Source organism: Aquarana catesbeiana, linkage group LG09 (genome assembly GCF_042186555.1).
Source record: "Aquarana catesbeiana isolate 2022-GZ linkage group LG09, ASM4218655v1, whole genome shotgun sequence".
Classification (NCBI taxonomy): Eukaryota; Metazoa; Chordata; class Amphibia; order Anura; family Ranidae; genus Aquarana; species Aquarana catesbeiana.
The window spans coordinates 41,141,925-41,169,023 of NC_133332.1; the positions used below are offsets into that span (position 1 = coordinate 41,141,925).

General features: G+C 44.8%; 1 protein-coding gene across 2 annotated transcripts in view; it reads left to right on the forward strand.

Annotated features, from left to right (window-relative positions):
- The window catches only part of LOC141107540 (antigen-presenting glycoprotein CD1d-like), a 136,476-nt gene extending 112,688 nt beyond the window's left edge, over positions 1-23,788 (forward strand). For both annotated transcript variants that reach the window (XM_073598344.1, XM_073598345.1), the window contains exon 5: positions 23,171-23,788. In XM_073598344.1, the coding sequence (XP_073454445.1) occupies positions 23,171-23,292 (122 nt within the window). In that variant the 3' untranslated portion in view covers positions 23,293-23,788. The remainder of the gene's footprint in view (positions 1-23,170) is intronic.
- The last annotated feature ends 3,311 nt before the right edge of the window (positions 23,789-27,099 follow it).

Here is a 27,099-nt window from a genome sequence, read left to right on the forward strand (position 1 = left end):
ACCTCCACCAGTCGGTGCTGTATGGCAGAGTGTCCCGACAGAAGCCTCTCCTCAGTGCAAGACACATGAAAGCCCATATGGAGTTTGATAAAAAACACCTGAAGGACTCCAATATGGTGAGAAATAAGATTCTTTGGTCTGATGAGACCAAGATAGAACTTTTTGGCCTTAATTCTAAGCGGTATGTGTGGAGAAAACCATGCACTGCTCATCACCTGTCCAATACAGTCCCAACAGTGAAGCATGGTGGTGGCAGCATCATGCTGTGGGGGTGTTTTCAGCTGCAGGGACAGGACGACTGGTTGCAATTGAGGGAAAGATGAATGCGGCCAAGTACAGGGATATCCTGGAGGAAAACCCTCCCCAGAGTGCTCAGGACCTCAGACTAGGCCGAAGGTTTACCTTCCAACAAGACAATGACCCTAAGCACACAGTGAAAATAACGAAGGAGTGGCTTCACAACAACTCTGTGACTGTTCTTGAATGGCCCAGCCAGAGCCCTGACTTAAACCCAATTGAGCATCTCTGGAGAGACCTAAAAATGGCTGTCCACCAACGTTTACCATCCAACCTGACAGACCTGGAGAGGATCTGCAAGGAGGAATGGCAGAGGATCCCCAAATCCAGGTGTGAAAAACTTGTTGCATCTTTCCCAAAAAGACTCATGGCTGTATTAGATCAAAAGGGTGCTTCTACTAAATACTGAGAAAAGGGTCAGAATACTTAGGACCATGTGATATTTCAGTTTTTCTTTTTTAATAAATCTGCAAAAATGTCATCAATTCTGCGTTTTTCTGTCAATATGGGGAGCTGTCTGTACATTAGTGAAGAAAAAAAACAGAGCTTAAATGATTTTAGCAAATGGCTGCAATATAACAAAGAGTGAAAAATTTAAGGGGGTCTGAATACTTTCTGTCCCCACTGTAAATAGAGGCGGTATTTATATGTATATCATGCCCCCTGAGGTCATATCCAATGCGTGAGGGTGTCATTAACAATTAATGGCACTGCTGTGTATCTGCTAGAGGGCAGCATGTTTCTGTGGTGTCAGGAATGCGATTTTGCATGTGTTCCAAACACACACAAATGTTAACGCAAGCTAAATGTCTCAATTACATTGGTGGTCAGTGTAAATTTTCTCATTACATTGGTGCTTGGTGTAGAATCCTTTCATTCACAATAGTGGCCAATGTGAATGTCCCCCTTACATTGGTGGTCAGTGTAAATCCCTCCTTACATTGGTGGTTACTGTGAATGCTTCTATTACATTAGTGGTCAGAGTAAACCCCTATTATATTAGTGGTCAGTGTAAACCCCTATTACATTGGTGGACAGTGTTAGAACTCCTCTTTATATGGGTAGTCGGTAAAAAAAAATTTGCATTGCCATTGATCACACCCTCCCCTCCCAACAACACTGCCACTGATCCCAGGGGTCCTAGGATCCCTGGGAGTTTTCTGTCTATTAATGGGTCCCCTCACCTCCCCAGTCCATGGTGTGAGGAAATGATGTGCTGTAACCTCTAGAAACCAATCAGTAAGCAGTAGTGATGTGCAGTAACCTCTAGCAACCAATCAGTGAGCAGTATTGATGTACAGTAATCTCTAACAACCAATCAACAAGCAGAAATCATGTGCTGTAACCTCTATCAACTAATCAGTGAGCCGTAATGTATGCTGTAACCTATAGCAACCAGTCAGTGAGCAGTAATGATAGACTGTAACCTCTGGCAACCAATTGCAATCACTGCCTGATCTGATTCATGTTAAAGAGGAGTTCCACCCAGGGGGTCCATTAAAAAAAAAAAAAAATTAAAAGTCAGCAGCTACAAATACTGCAGCTGCTGACTTTTAATTGGACACTTACCTGTCCCTGGGTCCAGCGATGCGGGGGATCGAAGCCCCACTCGTCTCCCCCTCCGCTCATCGGCGCCGGCATTTCAACTGTGGGTGCTGGGCTGTGGCTTCACAGCCTGGCACCCACTGCGCATGCGCGAGCGGCGCCGCGCACCGTGATTGGCTGCTCAATCACCTGGGACCTGTAATGGGTCCCAGATGATTGACAGGAGGGAGGGAGCAGAGCGGAGCCCTTCCTGTGCCGAGGGGGAAGTGATGTCACCAGCCCAAGCAAAGGAAGAGGCAGACTACGAGGGACCAACTAGCAACAGGCATTTAGAGGTAAGTAAAAAAAAAAAATATCCAAATGTTTTTTTGTTTTGTTTTTTTAGAATTTTTCAGGTATTTTTGGTTTTTTGGGTGGAACCCCACTTTAAGTAGAGCCTTGAAATAAAGGACATCAACGCCAATAGAGCTGCATTCGTCTCATGCATGTTTACTTCAGAATATACACTGTACATAACAGCGGACCCCTCTCCTTAAAGTCAGGAGAGTGATCCAGTTTACAAGGCAGTACAGCTTTTATAGAGAATGGTTATACAGTAATCTTATGGCGGGCACAAGCCCAAAGTTACACACCACAAGTACGCATTTTACTAAGTATTTCAGCACAGGTTTGGCTAACTTTCTGGGTTACTTTGACCCAAAATATTTTAATGTGACAAGTTGTTTTGACAGAAGGGAAGAATAATTATTTGGAAGAAGTTAATTTGGCTTTTAGACAGGGACTTTCTATGTCAACATCTTTCCAAATCACATCGTTTCTGAGAATTGTGTCATGTCATTGGCAGAACATTTTAATGTCAACTGGTCAGCCACATGTGTTGCAATACCAAAAGAATTCAGAAACATTTTACAGAAAAACAAGTATAATAAGAATCATCAGACAATATAACTTTATGTTGAAGAGGAACTCTGGATACATAAAAAGATATGGTTCATATATGTCATATCTTCACATTCAGTAAATGGATTTTGAGTCTAGCTGCTATTTATTGTATGTCTAAGAGCAGGTGGAGAGCAAAACTGCATGGAGGGGGGGCCCCAAGAACATTTTTGCCCAGGGTCCAATCAAGACGGCCCTGACTATATATGCAATCTCACCAAAGAGAATGAACGAATAGAACATTTTAAGTTAATTAAGGATCTTCCTAAAACAAATCTAAAAGAGAACCAACAGACCAATACAGAAGCTGATTAAAACTTTTATCTGCTGTAAGCTGTTATCTTGTCTGTTAGAGCAGACGGACAGTATCTTTGTAAAAAGGCTCCCTAAATATTTAACCTTGCAAGAGATTCTCCATATATCACTTCTTCAGCCTTCGCAGCTGCCAACAATGATTGGTGCTTCCTACAATAGGGGAACATGTTACCTTCTCGCCTCTGACAATGCTCAGGTCTTATGCCGCGTACACACGGTCGGACTTTTCGTCTACAAAAGTCCAACGGACGCCGACGGACTAAAGCTGGCTGGTAATCCGACCGTGTGTGGTCTCCATCGGACTTCCAACGGACCGTTTCGGCCGGAAATCCGACGTACTTTAGATTTGAAACTTACTTCAAATCTTACGTCGTAACTCCGCCGGACTCAGTTCCTGACGGAAAGCCCGTTCGTCTGTATGCTGGTCCGACGGACCAGATACGACGGAGGAGCAGGTTACTGCATCTCGCGCTCGCTGCAATAGGAAAAACAAATTTTTCCATTGCAGCGAGCGCGGGGGGCATCCCAGGCCCTTAGGTCTGGTATGGAACTTTAAGGGGAACCCCCTACGCCGAAAAACCGGCGTGGGGGTCCCCCCCAAATCCATACCAGACCCCGATCCGAGCACGCAGCCCGGCCGGTCAGGAAAGGGGGTGGGGACGAGCGAGCGCCCCCCCCCCTCCTGAACCGTACCAGGCCGCATGCCCTCAACATGAGGGGGTGCTTTGGGGGAGGGGGCGCCTTGCGGTGCCCCCCCACCACAAAGCACCTTGTCCCCATGTTGATGAGGACAAGGGCCTCTTCCCGACAACCCTGGCCGTTGGTTGTCGGGGTCTGCGGGCGGGGGGCTTATCGGAATCCGGGAGCCCCCTATAATAAGAGGGCCCCCAGATCCCGGCCCCCCCACCCTATGTGAATGAGTATGGGGTACATGGTACCCCTACCCATTCACCTAGGGAAAAAGTGTAAATAATAAAACACAACACAGGTTTTTAAAATATTTTATTAAACAGCTCCGGGGGGGATCTTGCTCCGGCTTCGGGGGTCCCTCCGGTTCCTCTTCTCCCGGCGTCCGGTTGGTTCTTCGGCTGGCCCCTCCGCTGTCTTCAGGTAGCTCTATTGCCAGCGGAGGTCCAGACTTCTTGTCTTCTCTTCTCCAGATGTTGACATGACGCTCTCTCCGGCCTCTTCTCCCAGTGTTCCAGGTCTTCGGCCGGCCCCTCCGCTGTCTTCAGGTAGCTCTTTAGCCAGCGGAGGTCCGGGCTTCTGGGCTTCTGGGCTTCTCTTCTCTTCCCCAGATGTTGACACAACGCTCTCTCCGGCTGGACTGGTCTCTGAGGGCTCCGTTGTGACTTATATAGGCGGAGACCCCGCCCCCTAAAACGTCACAGTCCCAGCATGCCCAGGGACTGTGACATCATATGGGGGCGGGGTCTCCGCCTATATAAGTCACAACGGAGCCCTCAGAGACCAGTCCAGCCGGAGAGAGCGTCGTGTCAACATCTGGGGAAGAGAAGAGAAGCCCAGAAGCCCAGAAGCCCGGACCTCCGCTGGCTAAAGAGCTACCTGAAGACAGCGGAGGGGCCGGCCGAAGACCTGGAACACCGGGAGAAGAGGCCGGAGAAAGCGTCATGTCAACATCTGGAGAAGAGAAGACAAGAAGTCTGGACCTCCGCTGGCAATAGAGCTACCTGAAGACAGCGGAGGGGCCAGCCGAAGAACCAACCGGACGCCGGGAGAAGAGGAACCGGAGGGACCCCCGAAGCCGGAGCAAGATCCCCCCGGAGCTGTTTAATAAAATATTTTAAAAACCTGTGTTGTGTTTTATTATTTACACTTTTTCCCTAGGTGAATGGGTAGGGGTACCATGTACCCCATACTCATTCACATAGGGTGGGGGGGCCGGGATCTGGGGGCCCTCTTATTATAGGGGGCTCCCGGATTCCGATAAGCCCCCCGCCCGCAGACCCCGACAACCAACGGCCAGGGTTGTCGGGAAGAGGCCCTTGTCCTCATCAACATGGGGACAAGGTGCTTTGTGGTGGGGGGGGCACCGCAAGGCGCCCCCTCCCCCAAAGCACCCCCTCATGTTGAGGGCATGCGGCCTGGTACGGTTCAGGAGGGGGGGGGGCGCTCGCTCGTCCCCACCCCCTTTCCTGACCGGCTGGGCTGCGTGCTCGGATCGGGGTCTGGTATGGATTTGGGGGGGACCCCCACGCCGGTTTTTCAGCGTAGGGGGTTCCCCTTAAAGTTCCATACCAGACCTAAGGGCCTGAGATGCCTGCGACGGGGCTCTCAAGGTTTCAATCTCGCCAAAAAAAGCGTCGAGATTGAATTCCTTTTCTAGTCCCGTCGTACCCGAGTCACGTTCAAAATGAACGGACTTGTCCGTGTGTGGGAAGGTCCGTTCATTCTGAAAGTCCGGCGGAAGTCCGTCGGGAAGACCGGATTCCGGAAAGTCCGGCCGTGTGTAGGCAAGTCTGGCCGTTCAGAAAGTCCGGCGGTAGTCCGCCGGAAGTCTGGCGGCAAGTACGTCGGACCTAGCTTTCCAGAAAGTCCGACCGTGTGTACGCGGCATTATACTCAAAGGCCCAAGCACTGTCATATGATGGAGGGAGTGAAGTCACAGCACCACATAGCATCCAACCTTGGATTTTATTGCCAGCTGCAACAGAAGAAGGGATCACTTACTAGATATGTAATGGAGATGGGGGCTTTAGTCCAGAGTCTATTTTCTGTTTGTTGTCAGAGATGAATATATAGGAAAAAGAAACAGAGAGTTACTTTTTAGAACTTGGTGATAGCAGAAAACAGTTTAACGCGGAGTTCCACCCAAAAATTGAACTTCCGCTTTAAGTTCTGGTGACCCCCCAACATACCACATTTGGCATGTATTTTTTTTTTGGGGGGGGGCGGGTACCCTGTTTTTACAGGCACCCAGCTCCCACTTCCTCCCCTGGCGCTGCGGCACCAGAAGGAAGATCACCTCTCTCCCGTCCCTCCCTGCAATCTTCTGGGACACATCACAGGTCCCAGAAGATTGCCTGGCTGTTCACAGCACTCAGCGCAGCTCGTGCATGCACAGTGCGCGCCCGGCTGATGTATTTGCAGTGCACGCTCGGCTGTGAAGCCACAGAATGCTGGCTCTGCACAGAGGAGGGGAAGAGGAGCGGGACTTTTAGTAGCTGCTGATTTTAAAATGGGTGGAACTCCCCTTAAAGGAGGCTAAGAAAAAAAATAATTTTTATAGGGTATGTTATTACTCTAAACCAGCCATTCTCAACCAGGGTTCCATGGAACTCTAAGTTTTCTTCAGTGGTCGCTCAGTGTTCCTTTAGCTGTGTTATTTTACTTCCCATCTGATGGTGCCTTCATATTTTCAGATCCATCAACACTTTGAAGAGCCAGTAGTATGACACCAATGATCGCTTTAGGTGACTGTAAGGGTGACATTCTAACCACCACAGTAAGGCAGGCATGCCAAATCTCCCGTGAGGTGTGGGAGTCTCCCGCATTTAGGCTGCGGCTCCCAGATACCAGGGAGTGCTGTGTGATATCCCGGCTGCAGGGCCGATGCGCCCTGTCCTACTCTGCCAGGGGAGGGGCAGTATATGGAGGAACCGATGTGTCCATTTCTCTCCTGCCACCGATGAATGCCCGATTCTCCTCCTCCTCTCTCTCCTGCACACATCCAGCGGCGACAGGAGAGAAATTGACACATCGTTTCCTCCGTATGCCACCTTCCTACTCCCTGGAGGACCTTCAGGGGTTGCAATTGCGCCCCTCCCACGCTGCAGGGGATCTGTGCGGGCACCTGTATGACACCATGAAACCAGGGCTGCCTCTGCTTTCCCCCGGGAAAAGTGCAGTGCAGCCTTTTCCCCAAATTGTAGCCTGCTGTGGCTGGCAGACCCGATGGTCTCTCTCCCAGCCGGCAGTCTCTCCACGGGCTTCCTAAACTGGTGGGCGGGGCAGGGGTGTTGCCATCTTCACATGCATGCACAGGTAGTTGCATGGTAGAGGACTGGCAGGAGGACAGGACATCCATGGTGACTCCGGAAGGCTTCACCTCCATCAATATGGTAGGTGACTCCTGCATTAATTCTCTCCATCTACAATCTTTCAGCTCCCTAATGTGGTCAGTACACTTCATGCTGCTCACTACTCCTCCCCCTACTGTGCCCCCCTATACTGCCAGTGCTCACTGCTCCCCCAAACCACTCCACTGCTCTCTCTCCATTGTATACTGCCATCCCTATATACTGCTCACTGCCCCCCCCCACTGTATACTGCCCACTACCATCCCCATATACTGCTCACTGTTCTCCCCTGTATACTGCTCACTGCTCTGCTCCCCCTGTATACTGCTCACAGTTCTCCCTTGTATATTGCTCACTGCTCTCTCCCTGTATACTGCTCTCCCCTGTACACTGCTCCACCCCACTGTATACTGATCTCCCTCATATACTGCTCACTGCTCTCCCCTGTGGGGGGGAGCGCCACCTCCCTGAAATGAGTTTTTGCAGGTTGAGATGTCTGGTAAGGGGTTGTTCTGGGGGGGAGCACCACCTCCCTGAAGTGAGTTTGCCACGCCCCTGAAATGCGTTTTTGCAGGTTGAGATGTCTGGTATGGGGTTGTTCTACGCACTGACCATCAGTGTAAGGGGCATTTTCCTAATGAACCCCCTCCCCCAATGGACTAATCTTAGCAGGGGTTCCCTGTGACCTGAAAAGTATTTTAAGGGTTCCTCTGTGGTTAAAAAGTTGAGGAGAAAGATTGCTCTAAGCTGCTAAATCAAATGGCTCACTTAGTTCTACTGTATCTTTTTATACATTTCTTTAATATATATATATATATATATATATATATATATATATATATATATATATATTGATGTATGCGTTTTGCGGAAAACTGGTCAGTCCAGACTATATTTTTAAGGGCAGGGCAGCCCAATTTTATTTAAATGAAACAAACTTCACAGAATATCTTCTCTCGCAGGGGGTTCCACCATCATTGTATAACAGAAATCTTCAGCCTCCTGGCTTACTCACTCTTCCTTAGTCAAACTCGCTCCTGGAGCTTACTTACTCAGCTGCGTGCTGCATGGCCGTGGGCCACATCTGCCTCCTGCAGACATCCATGCTCAGACTCATAGAGACCACCTGTCTCTTTTGTGGAGCCGTCTCCACCTGAAAGCCCTCCCGACTCCTATACCAGGCCACCTGCCTGTAGGGTGGAGCTGTTCTCAAGTGTGAGCCCTGAGCTCTCTTCCTGAGGCTGGGTTCACACTGGTGCGACAAACGCGACATTGGGAGCTCATGTCACATGACGTGTGAAAATCAATGTTTCCCTATGGGAGTCGTTTTAACTGGTCCGACACAAGTCGGTCCGACTTTGAAAATGCTCCCTGCACTACTTTGGTCCGACTTTTATCCTACTTCAGCCCATTGATTATCATTGAAGTCGGGTCAAAGTCGGATCACCGTCTTGCCTGATCCGACTTTGGCATGCGACTTGTGTTCTTATGATCTTGAGGGGGAACTCCACGCCAAATTTTAAATAAAAAAATGGCTTGGGTTCCCCCTCCAAGGGCATACCAGGTCCTTTGGTCTGGTATGGATTTTAAGGGGAACCCCTAAGCTGAAAAAACGGAGTGGGGGTCCTCCCAAAATCCATACCAGACTCTTATCCGAGCCCGACCGGTCAGGACAGGGGGTGGGGAAGATTGAGCGCCCCCCCCTCCTGAACCGTATCAAGCCGCATGCCCTCAACATGGGGGGTCGGTGCTTTGGGGCAGGGGGGCGCCCTGTGGCCCCCCACCCCAAAGCACCTTGTCCCCATGTTGATGAGGACAAGGGCCTCTTCCCAACAGCCCTGGGCGTTGGTTGTCGGGGTCTGCAGGTGGGGGGGCTTATCGGAATCTGAGAGCCCCCTTTAATAAGGGGGCCCCCAGATCCCCCCCACCCTATGTGAATGAGTATGAGGTATATTGTACCCCTACCCATTCACCTGGGGGAAAAAAAGTGTCAATAAAAAAACACACTAGACTGGTTTTTAAAGTAATTTATTAGGCAGCTCCGGGGGTCTCTTCCAACTTGGGGGGTCTCTTCCGATTTCTCCACTCTCTCCGGCCTCTAGTTCTTCTCCCGGTGTCTTCTGCCGGGCTCCTCCACAATCTTCTGCTCTTTTGCCCGCTCTTTTGCTAGCGTTGCCCCGGTCTTCTCCGTCGTCTTCTTCCCTGCGGTCTTTTCCGATGTTGACACGACGCTCTCTCCCGATATAATGCCGTGTGTGCAACGACTTATATAGGCATGGGGCGTGGTCACCGGGTGATGTCATCCGGTGACCCCGCCCTTTATTACATCACCACCCCATCATGCCCCGGGCGGTGACGTCATAAGGGGCGGGGTCACCAGATGACATCACCCGGTGACCATGCCTATATAAGTCGTTGCGCTCCGTGCACACTGTATTAAATCGGGAGAGAGCGTTGTGTCAACATTGGAAGAAGACCGGATGGAAGAAAACGACGGATCAGACCGGGCCAACGCTAGCAGACCCCGAAAACCAACAGCCAGGGTTGTCGGGTAGAGGCCCTTGTCCTCATCAAAATGGGGACAAGTCGCTTTGGGGTGGGGGGCCGCAGGGCATCCCCCTGCCCCAAAGCACCCACCCCCCATGTTGAGGGCATGCGGCCTGGTACGGTTCAGGAGGGGGGGCGCTCGCTTGTCCCCACCCCCTGTCCTGACCGGTCGGGCTGCATGCTCGGGATAAGGGTCTATTATGGATTCTGGGGGGTCCCCCAGGTCGTTTTTTTGGCATAGGGGGTTCCCCTTAAAATCCATACCAGACCGAAGGACCTGGTATGCCCTTGAAGGGGGAACCCATGCCGGTTTTTTATTTAAAATTTGGCGTGGAGTTCCCCATCAAGATTCATACCAAACACAGTGCCTGGTATTGGCTGGGATCCAAGTCGGATCCCCGTTCATTAAAGTTGGACGCGTCTCTGACTTCAAGTCGCAAGGGCAAAGTCAGATCCAAAGTAGGACGAGTGTCGTGTCGCACCAGTGTGAACCCAGCCTGAGGGGAATATAAACCCAGCCCACAGGTGTGCAAGCATCATGCCTGTCTTTGCAAATACCAGGCTGAAGGTGCTAATACACACCGTGACCTGGGGTTGCCTCTCCACAATATATACAGTGTATATGTATATATATATATATATATATAGTTATCACTACATCCACAGGAGCCGCTTGGTAATTCGGGTTCTCTGTTCTGTGCCACGACTCTAGGAATAAGCTCAGCCCCTCTGACACATCTGGTTAAATGAAAGTCACTGCACACATGCATAGATATCTTTAACTCTGTGAAACAGCACCTGAAAATAGACACTTTAGTGATAAATAGTTGTTTGAGCATAAAATGAACACACAAAAGGTAGGTTTCCAACACCGTCTGCTAGATAGTACAATTACTATGTCAAGGTAATGTAGAATACAGTTTTCTACCACTAGACTGGGATTAAAGAGGAAATAAACCCTGATGGGTAAAAGCCTAATGTGTATACTTACCTGCAAACGAAGCCTGCGCTGTCCCTGCTGGAGGCCACATCCATGGTCGCCCCTCTTCCCTTGCAGGGGCCGCGCACTCAGGCTCTGTGACTGCCCAGAGTTGTATGACGCTTGCACGTGGGAGCCGCCAGTCACGGCACTCTCTAGCGAAGAAATGGCACGAAGGGCCGTTTCTGCAAAGCGCATGCGCCAGTGACATCATCGGCGAGGTACAAAGTAAATATCTCCTAAACAGTGCACGTTTAGGAGATATTTACTGTACCTATAGGTACAACTTGAAAATGGAGGTTTACAACCTCTTGAAAGTTAAACTATGGGCAAAACTTTTTTTTTTTAATTTTGGATATACAGTGCATCTGGAAAGAATTCACAGCGCTTCACTTTTTCCACATTTGTTATGTTGCAGCCTTATTCCAAAATGGATTAAATTAATTATTTTCCTCAAATTTCTACAAACAATACCCCATAATGACAACATGAAAGAAGTTTGTGCTCAATAAAATATATATTGAAAATATGTGAAACAATTAATTAGTGCCACCTTAATTAATATTCTGGTGCAATATATATATATATATATATATATATATATATATATATATATATATAAAACACACACAGCTGCTGTACACCCTAAATACAATTTTCAATTCAATTCAAATTCAATTCACACTCTAAATTCAATTTTATATATATATATATATATATATATATATATATATATATATATATATATATATATATATATATATATATATATATATATATATATATCACTGTGCTATGCAAAAGGACTCCTATTATTTGTGCACACCACCACCAGCTCCTTTATCTGCTCACATGAAGGATAAGTCAAGTAGACTCTAATGAACTCTTTATTTCTCACTCTCCCAAAAACGTCTCAGTTAGGAATCAGCTGTTCACTTTCTCACTTTCACGATCTCCACTCCACCCAATGTGTGTCTCACAGATAGGGAGTTGATCACCAGGATTTATACAGCCTCACTCCTTAGATATTTCTCTACTCCAGGGGACTCATATGTGACATGTAATCAAAAACACAGCTGACATAGTGCTCTCTACTTTGAAAACTTATTTAAAACCCAGCTAAAAGAGGACACTTACTCGATAAAAGACAAACAATCGCTAATTTCATGTAATAAGAGCGTCCGCTAGTTCACCACCATGGCTGCGTGACGTCACAGGCTCGGATCCTCCCCTCTGCACGCGTATCGACCACTGATTGGTCTTCATCAGCAGATGGGTGGGGATAACTTTCGTTACTATAGTAACTTCCCAAGCTTCTCCCCAGCAGATCTGAGTGACAAAAGGTACGCCCACTTCCTGTGGGCAACAGAACTGACTTTCACCGCAGCATAATCACCAAAAGACGATCGTACAATGCTAACGCTGTATTTGCATACAATTCGGTCTAAAAAATAACCAATTTTCTCTTACTCACTGCCGTGGAGAACACTTGGTTAACAAGCTAAATAAAATACATTATATCATCCATTTTACAGCACTTAATTATTTGTATTTATTAAAATCATTTGATTAAATCTCAATTCATCTTTTTTATTAAAATCATTTAAATGAGTCTTACGATTTAATATCCATTTAAATGCATTTAAAATGATCCAACCTTAATACCTCTCCTACAGTACAGTTTGTCTTTTATCGAGTAAGTGTCCTCTTTTAGCTGGGTTTTAAATAAATTTTCAAAGCAGAGAGCACTATGTCGGCTGTGTTTTTGATTACATGTCAAATAAGAGTCCCCTGCAGTGGAGAAATATCTAAGGAGTGAGGCTGTATAATTCCTGGAGATCAACTCCCTATCTGTTAGACACACATTGGGTGGAGTAGAGATTGTGAAAGTGAGAAGGTGAACAGCTGATTCCTCACTGAAAGGAGAGACGTTTTTGGGAGAGTGAGAAATAAAGAGTTCCTTATGGGGCGTACACACGGTCGGACTTTCTGGAAAGCTAGGTCCGACGTACTTGCCGCCAGACTTCCGGCGGACTACCGCCGGACTTTCTGAACGGCCAGACTTGCCTACACACGGCCGGACTTTCCGGAATCCGGTCTTCCCGACGGAGTTCCGCAGGACTTTCAGAATGAACGGACTTTCCCACACACGGACAAGTCCATTCATTTTGAACGTGACTAGGGTACGACTGGACTAGAAAAGGAATTCAATCTCGCCGCTTTTTTTGGCGAGATTGAAACCTTGCGAGCCCCGTCGCAGGCATCTCAGGCCCTTAGGTCTGGTATGGAACTTTAAGGGGAACCCCCTACGCCGAAAAACCGGCGTGGGGGTTCCCCCAAAATCCATACCAGACCCCGATCCAAGCACGCAGCCCGGCCGGTCAGGAAAGGGGGTGGGGACGAGCGAGCGCCCCCCCCCCTCCTGAACCGTACCAGGCCGCATGCCCTCAACATGGGGGGTGCTTTGGGGGAGGGGGCGCCTTGCGGTGCCCCTCCACCACAAAGCACCTTGTCCCCATGTTGATGAGGACAAGGGCCTCTTCCCGACAACCCTGGCCATTGGTTGTCGGGGTCTGCGGGTGAGGGGCTTATCGGAATCCGGGAGCCCCCTATAATAAGAGGACCCCCAGATCCCGGCCCCCCAACCCTATGTGAATGAGTATGGGGTACATGGTACCCCTACCCATTCACCTAGGGAAAAAGTGTAAATAATAAAACACAACAAAGGTTTTTAAAATATTTTATTAAACAGCTCCGGGGGGGGGATCTTGCTCCGGCTTCGGGGGTCCCTCCGGTTCCTCTTCTCCCGGCGTCCCCACCCCCTTTCCTGACCGGCCGGGCTGCGTGCTCGGATTGGGGTCTGGTATGGATTTTGGGGGGACCCCCACGCCGGTTTTTCGGCGTAGGGGATTCCCCTTAAAGTTCCATACCAGACCTAAGGGCCTGGGATGCCCCCCGCGCTCGCCGCAATGGAAAAATGTGTTTTTCCTATTGCAGCGAGCGTGAGATGCAGTAACCTGCTCCTCCGTCGTATCTGGTCCGTCGGACCAGCATACAGACGAACGGGCTTTCCGTCAGGAACTGAGTCCGGCGGAGTTACGACGTAAGATTTGAAGCAAGTTTCAAATCTAAAGTACGTCGGATTTCCGGCCGAAACGGTCCGTCGGAAGTCCGATGGAGACCACACACGGTCGGATTGTCCGCCGGATTTGGTCCGGCGGCGTCCGGCGGACTTTTGCATGTGAAAAGTCCGACCGTGTGTACGCCCCATTAGAGTCTACTTGACTCATCCTTGAGGAGAGCAGATAAAGGAGCTGGTGGTGGTGTGCACATATAATAAGAGTCCTTTTGCATAGCACGGTGATAGAAGGTTTACACTGAAGTAAAACTATCAAGATTTTTGTTTGTTTATTTATTGGACTTTTTGTATGTCTTTTTTCTTATTAAATTTTCACGTACAATTTGTACAAAGGGGATTATTGTTTATCACTGTAGTAGCGCTGCACTGCATGTATGTGTGTGCTCTAGGGTACACATATATACTCAAGTATAAGCTGACCCGAATATAAGCCGAGGCACCTAATTTTACCACAAAAAACTGGGAAAACGTACTGACTCGAGTATAAGCCTAGGGTTGGAAATGCAGCAGCTACTGGGTAAACAATGCCATCTGCATCCTCACTATGCCCATCTGCAGCCTCTCTGTGCCCATTTACAGCTTTACTGTGCCCATCTGCAGCCTCACTGTTGCCACCTGTATCATCAGTGCCCATCTGCAGCCTCATTGTGCCAATCTGCAGCCTCATTGTGCCCATCTGCAGCCTCATTGTGCCCATCTGCAGCCTCACTGTGCCCATCTGCAGCCCCACTGTGCCCATCTGCAACCTCACTGTGCCCATCTGCAACCTCACTGTGCCCATTTGCAGCCTCAATGTGCCCATTTGAAGTGTCATTGTGCGCTTTTGCATCCTCACTGTGCCCATCTGTAGCTGTACCTTTGACAACCAAAACAGCAGGTATCTCCCACTGTGTCATGCAGTCTGTTCAGCGGCCGTCCACTGTAACAAAGCCCCGCCTCCACCTCGCCTGTGATAGATGGAACACTGATTCAGTTTCCCAGCATTGTATCAGTTTTCCATCTATTACAGACAAGGGGGAGGCGGGGCTTACATTGGACAGCCACCGAACAGACTGCATGACACAGCGGGAGACACCCGCTGTTTTGGTTATCAAAGGTACAGCTGCAGATGGGCACAGTGAGGCTGCACTCACTGGAGACCCTCACTCGAGTATAAGCTGAGGGGGGATTTTTCAGCATAAAAACTGTGCTGAAAAAGTCAGCTTATACTCGAGTATATACGGTATATACATATATAACAGTAAAATATATAGACTCATAAAAAAATAGTCTACAATAGCTACCATAAAATCAACAATATCTGCTATAACAAATGACAAAGCATAACAATAAAAGTTTATATAGTGCTGTGATTCTTCAATATCGCAATGATTCCTTTAACTGCTTGCCGACCAGCCGCCGCAGTTACACTGCGGCAGAATGGCTCGACTGCGAAAATTGCGGTCCCTTTAAAGCCTATAGCAGGCGCACTTGGTGGTGCGTGACCAGAGAGATGCATGCAGCCGGTGGCAGCCATGTCCACCGGCCACCGGCGATCGCTCCTGAGAGAGTCAGAACAGGGATCTGTCAGTGTAAACAAACAGATCCCTGTTCTGACAGGGAAGTAGAACGAGATCTGCTGTTTCTAGTGATCAGGAACCGTGATCTCTCTCTACTCCCAGTCAGTCCCATCCCCCCACAGTTAGAATGACTCCCTAAGGAACATTTAACCCCTTAATCGCCCCCTAGTGTTAACCCCTTCCCTGCCAGTGTCATTTATACAGTAATCAGTGGCTATTTTTAGCTCTGATCGCTGTATAAATGCCAATGGTCCCAAAAAAGTGTCAAAAGTGTCCGATTTGTCTGCCGCAATGTCGCAGTCCCACTAAAAATCGCTGATCACCAACATTACTAGTAAAAAAAAAAAAAAAATAATAATAAAAATGCCATAAATCTATCCCCTATTTTGTAGACGCTATAACTTTTGCACAAACCAATCAATATACGCTTATTGCAAATTTTTTTTACCAAAAATATGTAGAAGAATACATATTGGCCTAAACGGAGGAAGAATTTTTTTTTTTTGGGATATTGATTATAGCAAAAAAGTAAAAAATATTGTTTTTTGTTTTTGTTTTTCAAAATTGTCAGTCTTTTTTTGTTTATAGCGCAAAAATTAAAAAGGATCAAATGTCACCAAAAGAAAGCTCTATTTGTAGGAAAAAAAGGACCTCAATTTTGTTTGGGTACAGCTTCACACGACCGCGCAATTGTCAGTTAAATCGACGCAGTGCCGTATCGCAAAAAATGGCCTGGTCAATAAGGGGGGTAAAACATTCTGGGGCTGAAGTGGTTAAAGTACAATCTGTGCAGAAATACAGTAGAACCTCCAATTGTGAGTAACGCGCTTTACGAGCGTTTTGCAATACGAGAATTTAAAAAAAAAATCCTGACGTACCACATTTAGCCAGAGGTGCGGGGGCCCCGGTGACACTCAGAGACTCTCAGAAACACTTGGAGACACTCCGTTCCCCAGTGTCTCTGAGCGTCTCTGAATGTTTCCGAGTGCCTCTGGCGCCCCCGCACTTCTGGCCACATGCGGTACTAAATAGACAAGCTGTGGCTGTGGAACAAATTATCTGAGTTTCCATTGTTTTCTATGGGGAAACTCGCTTTGATATACGAGTGCTTTGGATTACAAGCATTCTTCTAGAACAAATTATGCTCGTAATCCAAGGTATTACTGTATAATGCAAAGGTGATAGAAGTGCTGTGCTCTGCTTCCTCCTGTGCCCTCACTCACCAGCTATTCATTTAAAGATTGCCTGTACTGGGGAAATATATCATTCATAGATGTACCTTTATCCTCTTCCACGTGTCCCCAATAGTTAGACGTACTCATAGAATAAAAAAAAAAGAGCATACATGGTGTAATATTATTATAAAGTAATATCCACTCACATGTTAGTCTTTCATGACAAGCATATAAAATGCCATGCAATCCGCGGTTTGCGTTCCAAAATCCAGGAAATTACGTCAATGGAAGTCTCCGTACCTAATGTATTTCACTCCACCCCGGGTGCATCATCAGGGGCTGGAGTCTTTTCTTTATTTATATTCCACTTGTTTATGTTATTCTCATATTGATACAATGTTTTTATTTATTTTTTACTTTTATTCATATTTTTAGAGTTTTTTTTTTTTAAATACAATATGTTCTGGTGCAAATTATAAAGACCAAACCGCAGGTAAATACCGCCCCACAGTCCACATACCACCATTCAGATAAGCGGAAGCTCACAATGGGTGTAGTAGGAGGGCCAGAGGGAGCATTGGGAGGAGTTATTGATAAATAAGTCACCAACCACTGGAAGACTCCAGCTTCTGATAATGCTCCCGGGGCAGAGTGAAATGCATTAGGTACGGAGACTTCTGGTGACGTCATTTCCTGGATTTTGGAACGCAAACCATGGATTGCACAGCGTTTGCACAGCCGATCTTTACAATGGATTGCTGGTGAGTGAGGAGGAAGTGGAGCACAGCACTTTCATCACCTTTGCCATATATTTCTGCATGGATTGCAGTTTTTGAAGCACTTTTTCTGCATTTTAAAGGAATCATCGCGATATTTAAGAATCACGGCACTATACAGACTTTTATTGTTATGCTTTGTCCTTTGTTCTAGCAGATATTGTCGATTGGATGGTAGATATTGTAGACTATTTTTTATGGTTCTATATATTTACTGAGCACAGACAGCAGAGGAACTTCCCATACTAATTCTTAAAGGAGCACACACCTTTTTCTTGCAGCAGTCAAAACTTGATTTAATTTAAATTCATTTGAGCACGCAGCGCAAAGACACTCATAGTATGAAAGAAGGTTGTTTGAAATAAATCAAATTTATTAAAAAAAAAAAAATTAAAATCACATGTACATAAGTATTTACAGCCTTTTCAATGACACTCAAAATTGAGCTCAGGTGCATCCTGTTTCCACTGATCATTCCTTAAGATGTTTCTACAACTTGATTAGAGTCCACTTGTGGTAAATTCAGTTGATTGGACACATGTCTGTATAAGGTCCCACAGTTAACAGTGCATGTCAGAGCACAAACAAAGCCATGAAGTCCAAGGAATTGTCAGTAGACCTCAGAGACAGATTGTATCGAGGCACAGATCTAGGGAAGGGTACAAAAAAAATGTATGCAGCATTGAAGGTCCCAATGAGCACGGTGGCCTCCATCATCCATATATAGGAGATGTTTGGAACCACCAGGACTCTTCCTAGAGCGGGCCACCTGGCCAAACTGACATCAGGCCTATATGGTAGAGTGGCCAGATGGTAGCAACTCCTCAGTAAAAGGCACATGACAGCCTGCCTGGAGTTAGCCAAAAGGCACCTGAAAATTCTCTTGTCTGATGAAAACAAAGGTTAAACTACTTGGCCTGAATGGCAACCGTCATGCTGTGGGGATGTTTTTCAGCGGCAGGAACTAGGAGACTAGTCAGGATCAGGGGAAAGATGAATGCAGCAACGTACAGAGACATCCTTGATGAAAACCTGTTCCAGAGCGCTCTGGGCCTCAGACTGGGGCGAAGGTTCATCTTGCAACAGGAGAATGACTCTAAGCACACAGCCAAGATAACAAAGGAGTGGCTACAGGACAACTCTGTGAATGTCCTTGAGTGGCCCAGTCAGAGCCCAGACTTGAACCCAATTGAACATCTCTATAGAGATCTGAAAATGGCTGTTCACTGATACTCCCCATCCAACCTGATGGAGCTCGAGAGGTCCTGCAAAGAATAATGGGAGAAACTGCCCACAATCAGGTGTGCCAAGCTTGTAGCATAATACTCAAAAAGACTTGAGGCTGTAATTGGTGCCAAAGGTGGTTCAATAAAGTATTGAGCAAAGGCTGTGAATACTTATGTACATGGGACTTTTTTTGTTTTTGATTTTTAATAAATTTGCAAAAATTTCAAACAAAATTCTTTTGTTGTCATTATGGGGTATTGTTTATAGAATTTTGATGAAAATAATGAATTTAATCCAAAATGGAATAGGGCTGTAACATAACAAAATGTGGAAAAAGTGAGTCGTTATGAATACTTTCCGGATGCAGTGTACCCTGTTAGTGTTTTGTTTTTGCCATCTATGTCCCATTGGGTTGATTTACCTTAACTTTCTGTCCTATACCCAAAACAGAAAGTGAGAGGCAATCTGTACAAATTAAGGGAATCCCTTCGGGCCCCTCAGGTCACCAGAACTAGCATTCCCATTGGAAGATTCCCCTTCTATTACTTACAGAAGAACCCTTGGTCTGGGATACCAAAGAGACCAGTGGTGCTGCTGACAAAGGAATTGTTTACTTTGTGAAGTTGAAAATGCATGGGTGACTTTGAATGTAACTTTTCAAAATTGTCAGACTTCTTTTGTTTATAACGCAAAAAAATCAAATACCACCAAAAGAAAGCTCTATTTGTGGGAAAAAAAGGACGTAAATTTTGTTTTTAAAATCAAAGATACAACTATGTTGGTGTCCCTTGTCAATTTTACACTGTATTTTTTTAAATGTAACTGCCTACTCCTAAACTGTCATTTGAAATAAAACACATAGTCAAGTATTATTCTACACAATTTTTTAATTGTGCATTAAAAAGAGAAAACAAATAAAATTAGACATGCTATCTGCCAAAAGAACTTTACCAAAAAGTGCATTCTATGCATCCAAAAATATAGAAAATATAAAAATTCAACAAATATTAACAAATTATTAATCAACCAAAACATAAAATAAAAGCCTCATGCATGTGCCCTGCTTCTTAATATAGGGGGTCAGCAATGCCAAGAGTTGGGGAAAGCAGGGCTCCGTCATCTGGAGATAATTCTGAAAATCATCTAGATTATTCTCCTGGAGCTCCCGCAGCAAAGGCATATGACATAATTGGTCACGATTAATAAAGAAACCAATTTTTGGTCCAAAAAATCCTTCTCCTCCTGTTCCTCGACTGGACTTGGGTCAAAGCAGTAACTCCAAGGCCAATAATAAATAACATGTTATCTCCTCCAATTCCGCAACATGTCTGGTTGACAAACAGCCATTCAGAAGGAGCCCAAACGGTGGCGCTAAAGAGCTGAAAAACCACGTAGTACGTCACTACGTTTGTGTTTGTTGGCCGACAATTCCTTGAAATTTGTATGCAAGACAAAATCCAGGCACACGCCTTCGGACAAAAGTCCGAGGTTTTGTCTGCGGAAAATCCGATCATGTGTACGAGGCTTAAAGCTGGATACACACTATACACATTTCTTTAGATTTTTTTCTTTTAGATTTACCAAAATCACATAATATGAGGTCCCACCTAAACACTTTCAATTTGTATGGAATCAGGCAGGCCCTTGCACTACATAGTTGAAGCTAAATCTAAAGGAAATCGAACAACAAAAGTTGTATAGTGTGTATCCAGCTTTACATTCCCTCATTATGATGGCAGCATGCTAAGGGTCACAAGCACTTTTATAGTGGGCTACCCCAATTTTATAGTTAGCCCCCAGGGCTGGACTGGGACAAAAATTTGGCCCTGGACTTCATCCAGACCGGCCCACTTTAATTTTGCAAACACACCATCGTGTCCAGTGGCAATAAATTATTCATCAATTACCGTGACCAGTGACATTAAATTATTCATCAATTACCATGACCAGTGACATTAAATTACTAATCAGTTATCGTGACCAGTGGCATTAAATTATTCATCAATTACTGTGACCAGTGACATTAAATTATTCATCAATTACCATGACCAGTGACATTAAATTACTAATCAGTTATCGTGACCAGTGGCATTAAATTATTCATCAATTACTGTGACCAGTGACATTAAATTATTCATCAATTACCATGACCAGTGACATTAAATTACTAATCAGTTACCGTGACCAGTGGCATTAAATTATTCATCAGTTACCGTGGCCAGTGGCATTAAATTAATAATTGACCAGTGGCATTAAATTAATAATTTACCAGTAGCATTAAATTAATAATTGACCAGTGGCATTAAATTAATAATTGACCAGTGGCATTAAATTAATAAATGACCAGTAGCATTAAATTAATAATTGACCAGTGGCATTAAATTAATAAATGACCAGTAGCATTAAATTAATAATTGACCAGTGGCATTAAATTAATAAATGACCAGTAGCATTAAATTAATAATTGACCAGTGGCATTAAATTAATAATTGACCAGCGGCATTAAATTAATAATTGACCAGTGGCATTAAATTATTCATCAGTTACCGTGGCCAGTGGCATTAAATTAATAATTGACCAGTGGCATTAAATTAATAATTGACCAGTGGCATTAAATTAATAATTGACCAGTAGCATTAAATTAATAATTGACCAGTGGCATTAAATTAATAATTGACCAGTGGCATTAAATTAATAATTGACCAGTGGCATTAAATTATTCATCAGATACCGTGGCCAGTGGCATTAAATTAATAATTGACCAGTGGCATTAAATTAATAATTGACCAGTGGCATTAAATTATTCATCAGTTACCGTGGTCAGTGGCATTAAATTAATAATTGACCAGTGGCATTAAATTAATATTAATGCCACTGTGGCATTAATATTAATTTAATGCCACTGGTCAATTATTAATTTAATGCCACTGGTCAATTATTAATTTAATGCCACTGGCCATGGTAACTGATGAATAATTTAACCATGACCAGTGGCAGTACATTTACAGTACAGATTTACCCCTACCCCCCTACCCCCGCCATGCTGCATATTCAGTTACTTTATAACTGAATATGCAGCATGGCGGGGGGAGAGGGGTAGGGGTAAATCTGTACTGTAAATGTACTGCCACTGGTCATGGTTAAATTATTCATCAGTTACCATGGCCAGTGGCATTAAATTATTAAATTGACCAGTGGCATTAAATTAATTTAACCATGACCAGTGGCAGTACATTTACAGTAAAGATTTACCCCTCCCCCCCGCCATGCTGCATATTCAGTTACTTACTATTATTATTAGTAAAGTTATTAGTGCTTACTTGAATGTTGAATCACACTATAGATTTGGTCTGACTGTCTGTCACTGTACTCTGTACTTGCTGGCTGCCTGCAAGAAATTCTGAATCCTCCTCCACAGCGGCACTGGCTCGGCCTCGGCTCCTCTTGGTTGCAGTCTTGCAGGCTTGCTTGGAATGCTACGCCCTGGCTCCGCCTCCTCCTATGTCCCCGGGCCGCCTCCACCCTCCGGCCGTGAGTGACGTTACGGCGCCGGGACAAGGAGGCCGCCCAAGGCTATATTGTTAGGGGGAGTACCTGGGGGAGTGAATAGTGGCAGCTAGCGTGATGATGCCTGTGTTTGTGTGAAGCCGGCGCCACCCGCCGAGTGCAGGAGCGGAGCCGCCCGGCGTTAATGACAATGGAGACTCGGAGAGAGACACTGACAGTCAGAGAAGTGTAGTGGCCCGCTGCCAATCGGCCCACCGGGAAACTCCCGGTAGTCCCGATGGCCAGCACAGGCCTGTTAGCCCCCATGATACAGAATCATACAAAAGAGTGATATATGCTCACCTAGAAGTACTATGAAAAATCTGGTTAAACTGTTTGCTGAGGAAATTTACCTCTACAACTTTTAAATTTAAACCAGAACTTTACCCATAACATCTTGATAAAAAAGAATGTTCTTTAGCAAGGAACATACATTCCACATTAAAAATTATGCTACCAAAATTAGTGTGTGCTGTAAATTTCCTGTTTTCTAGCTGGAGGCTGTCATTTTGCGGAAGCCCAGAGTTCCCTGAACAGCAGTAAATCATAAAGGGGAACTAAACCCAACAATTTAACAATTTCAAAAAACAGTTACATTACTGGAATATCGGGATTGTTAACTGGCACATTTGCTTGTGTCCTCAACCAAACTGTCAAACCATCAAAGGCCTGGTGTCATAACTGATCATATGTGCAGCAATATGGCAGTTTCTGATCAAACAGAAGCAGCTTCCTTGGCTGTAAAGGAAAGGAGGATTTAATTCCACTTTAAGGCTGTCAGCAGATCAGTCTCTACAAACTCAGCACAGTGCCTAAAAATAGAGAGCAAATAAGCATGTGCAGAGCAGGGCGAGTGTATTACAGGGTTTCACACAGTATAGGCACTTATTTTCAATGTTTTACACACCTACAAAAGGGGCCAGCCTGAAGTGATCTAAAAGGACTTAATTTTATGACTAAAGTTTAATTTTAAGCACAATTTTAGTATTTCCTTTACAGCATTAGCAGTTCTTTTTGTTTTTGGTTTTATTGTCCCCAACCTGGAGTGTCTAATTAAATCCTAACCTTATCCCCTCAACTTTGCAGATAAGAAACCTCACTCTCCAACTGGACTGGTTGTAGGCCTTACAGTTCTTGCTGTTGTCTGTGTTGCGTTGACATACTTTATAAAGAAGTATAAAAAGGGGGAATATAACACCATCATCTGAAAGAACAAGGCTCACAAATGTCTGCCATTTGCCACGTATATGAAATCTTGTGCAAACTTTAAACAAAACTCATTATTGATGATAAGGATACTGAATCCTCTACTCCTGTAAATGAACAGTCACCTAGCCTTGTCATATTCTTCGAAGGACTTCAATGCTCCACAGAATTCTGTGATTGTAAGCTTATAAGACATGCATCTGATTAGTCTAGTAACACTCTCTCGTGTATTTTAGTTTCTTCTAAAGATCTATACAATGTCATCACTTAAAGCAACACTATCTAGTCTTTAAAAAATTCCTGATGAGGGCGTGTCCGGCCGGCGTTCTAGATGGCCGTTCTTCTCTGAGGCTCTCCAAACCTCCAACGACATAAGCGGCCACACATTGACCATCGCGGCAACATCCGCCCTGATTATTGTGGCAAATCCTCCGCAACCTCCGGTGACCATGACCTGGCATAGGAGACTAATGAAGAATGAATGCTGTGATCAAGGGCGCTCCCAATACAATCATTAAAAATGCAAAAAGTGATTTATATAAGTAGTATGTATACATTAAAAAACGTGTATAGACGTGTATTAGTGAACAGCTTCGCTGTATACATGTGAACAAATATCTCAGAAAAAATTAATATATTTATGGTTGCTCAAACAAAAAATCAAAATCAAGCTCCGCCAAAAAGAGCAAGGGAAGGCAGATATAGTGTAGAATTGTTTGTTAAAAAATGTCACTTACAATACGTGTCAGACCTAGCTTCTATGCATTTCGCGTTCCAGCACTCCTCATCAGGAAGTCACTTTTCAGATGTGGGAGATTGGAGCGGAGGATAGATAACAAAGATTTGATCTGGCTGTTCTCGGGCTCATTCGACCAAGTTCACCACACATGTGAACGATTGATTGGAAAAAGATAGTCTTGAATATTATTTGGAACACGGATTTTATTTCTCACATGGTGTTGGAGTAGAATCATCTAGAAAGAATTTTGGAGCTGTTTTGAACTTTTCATGATATATTTGTTTGAGCAATCATAAATATATTAATTAATTTTTTCTGAGATATTTGTGCACATGTATAAAATGAAGCCATTCACTAATACGCGTTTATACACAGTTTTGAATATATACATACTATTTGTATAAATCACTTTTTGCATTTTTAATGATTGTATTGGGAGCGCCCTTTATCTCAGCATTCATTCATTATGAGTATATTCACTCCATGGAATCAACCTCCCATGAATCAAACAACTCTTCAGAGAACACTCTAAGCTATCCACCACAGCCATCAATTTAATTATGGCTGAAGTCGAAGTATTATCAAAAGAACATGGAACACCCTCCAACTCTGAAAATATCTACACACCAACTGGATCATCTCAAATTCATACAAACTTATGTTGATTAAATTCACCTCTTTAAATGTGCGGGGCCTCAATTCACCTTTCAAGCGCTCATCCCTTGCAAGAGAGGCTTGTTCATTAAAAGCGGACATTCTCCTCATTCAGGAAATGCACTTTGCTTCAGCGAAATCACCTACTCTCTCCTTGTAGCAATTCCCACATGTATTCTTGGCATCTAACACAACAGAAAAATGGGGTTCTAACAGCTGTTCGAGACTCCTTCAAATTTTAACTACACTCTGAATTAGCTGACCCATTGGGCCGGTACCACATCTTCATCTGTGACATCAACCAAATCAGGTTCACCATTGTCAACATCTATGCCCCAAATACTAAACAGATTAAATTTTGCAAACACTTTTTCACAAAAATTTTCGCCACCAAAAGTGGCAGGCTCATTATCGGAGGGGACTTCAACACAATTGGCAATACCACCCTTGACTCGTCCACAGGCAAGAGAGCTGCCCATCAAACCATCAACCACCTCCTACACACTCATGATCTATATGACATCTGGAGATGCCAGCACAGAGCAGAAAAAGACTTCTCTTACTACTCTCCTCCTCACTTCTCATACTCCAGGATTGACTTTTTTCTCACGGACAAATGGACACTCCAGCTGATCACAGCCTCCCAAATAGGCGTGATAACATGGTCTGATCATGCCCCAGTGTCTATGCACATTGGAGACTCTAAAAGACCCAATCTCACCCACCTTTGGTTATTGGGCTCCACTCTCCTTGCAGTCCCTGACCATTGCCAAGCAATCTCAAAGGCTCACGCCTTATTTTTAGAAAAAAAACGCCTCCCTGGACATTTTTTTTCCCCACATTATGGGCCACATACAAGGCCTTTTTAAGAGGTTTTTTGATAAAACTGCAAGCCAATGTTAGCAACCAGAGGAGAAAGCAAATTGAAGAGGTCCTAACTTCGATTAAAAACAAGGTGGATCAAAGCTGAGGTGACAGCTACACAGACGAGTATTACAAACAATTTGCCTCCATATTATCTCCACACCTTTCTGACCTCTTCAATTATGCAGCATCCTTTGGTTCCCTCCTTAAGGAGATGTTACAATCTGTTATTACAACAATACCCAAATCCGGTAAGGATCCACAGGAAGTGCAAAATTATAGACCTATCTCTCTTACTAATACTGATGTCAAACTGTATGCAAAAGTCATAGCTAGAAGACTGCTCGCCTTCACTCCCTCACTAAAAAACCCAGACCAGGTAGGATTCGTTCCAGCCCAACAAGCCCCAGGTTCCACAAGAAGGTTGATCTCCCTAATTCATGATTTGGAAGCCAAAAAATGCCTTCTCTGCTTCACTCCCTGGACGCATTTGATTGAATACACTGGGGATTCTTGCAGGCTGTACTGGAAAAATTTGGCATTACAGGCTGGATACAAAATTTTATAATGGCACTCTAATGGATATTTCAATATTTGATATTTCAAATAATACTAGGAAAGGATGCCCTCTATCCCCCATAATATTTGCACTCCTCATAGGACCCCTTGCTGCGAAGATCCATTCAGAACACAGGATCTCAGGACTTACATTCCAAGGGAGTAAGGGACTAAGATCAATCTCTTTGCAGATAACATAATTCTGATGATTACCAACCCAGCCCAGTCACTTCACTCTATTCATAATATTCTATATCAATATACTGAAGTCTCCTATTATAAATCGAATGAAACAAAATTTGTAATCTTAAATCTTCGCACATCCCTGGCCACACAAAAAACCTTGACAAACAACTTCCCATTCAGCTGGGCTAAACAATCCATCCCATACCTAGGCATTAATTTAACCCCCAAAAATTGCCCAATTATTTGAATGCAACTATAAACCAATAATGCAATCTCTACCCAAAGATCTTCTATCCTTTTGATCCTTTGGCGTGTCAAAACTAGAACGTATAGCAATAGTCAAAATGTTCATACTCCCCAAAGTGCTATACCTATTCAGGACTCTCCCTATCCCACTTCCCTCTAAGTTCTTTCAAACTATAGAAAAGCATATAAACCAATATATCTGGGAATTTAAACGTCCTAGATGTTCCTCCCATCTCTTACATAGACCAATGAAAAGTGGCGGAGCCACCCTCTCACATATTCACTTATATTACATGGCCAGTCTACAGGGTTGGAAATATCAGTTTGTAAATATCAGTTTGTAAATGGATAGAAAACTGGCTAAAAGACAGAATTCAGAGAGTAGTGGTTAATGATTCTTACTCTGAATGGTCTAAGGTTATCAGTGGTGTACCCCAAGGTTCAGTGCTGGGACCCTTACTCTTTAATATCTTTATAAATGATATTGGGTCTGGGATCAAAAGTAACATTTCTGTCTTTGCAGATGACACCAAGCTATGCAGTGGAATAACGTCCTTACAGG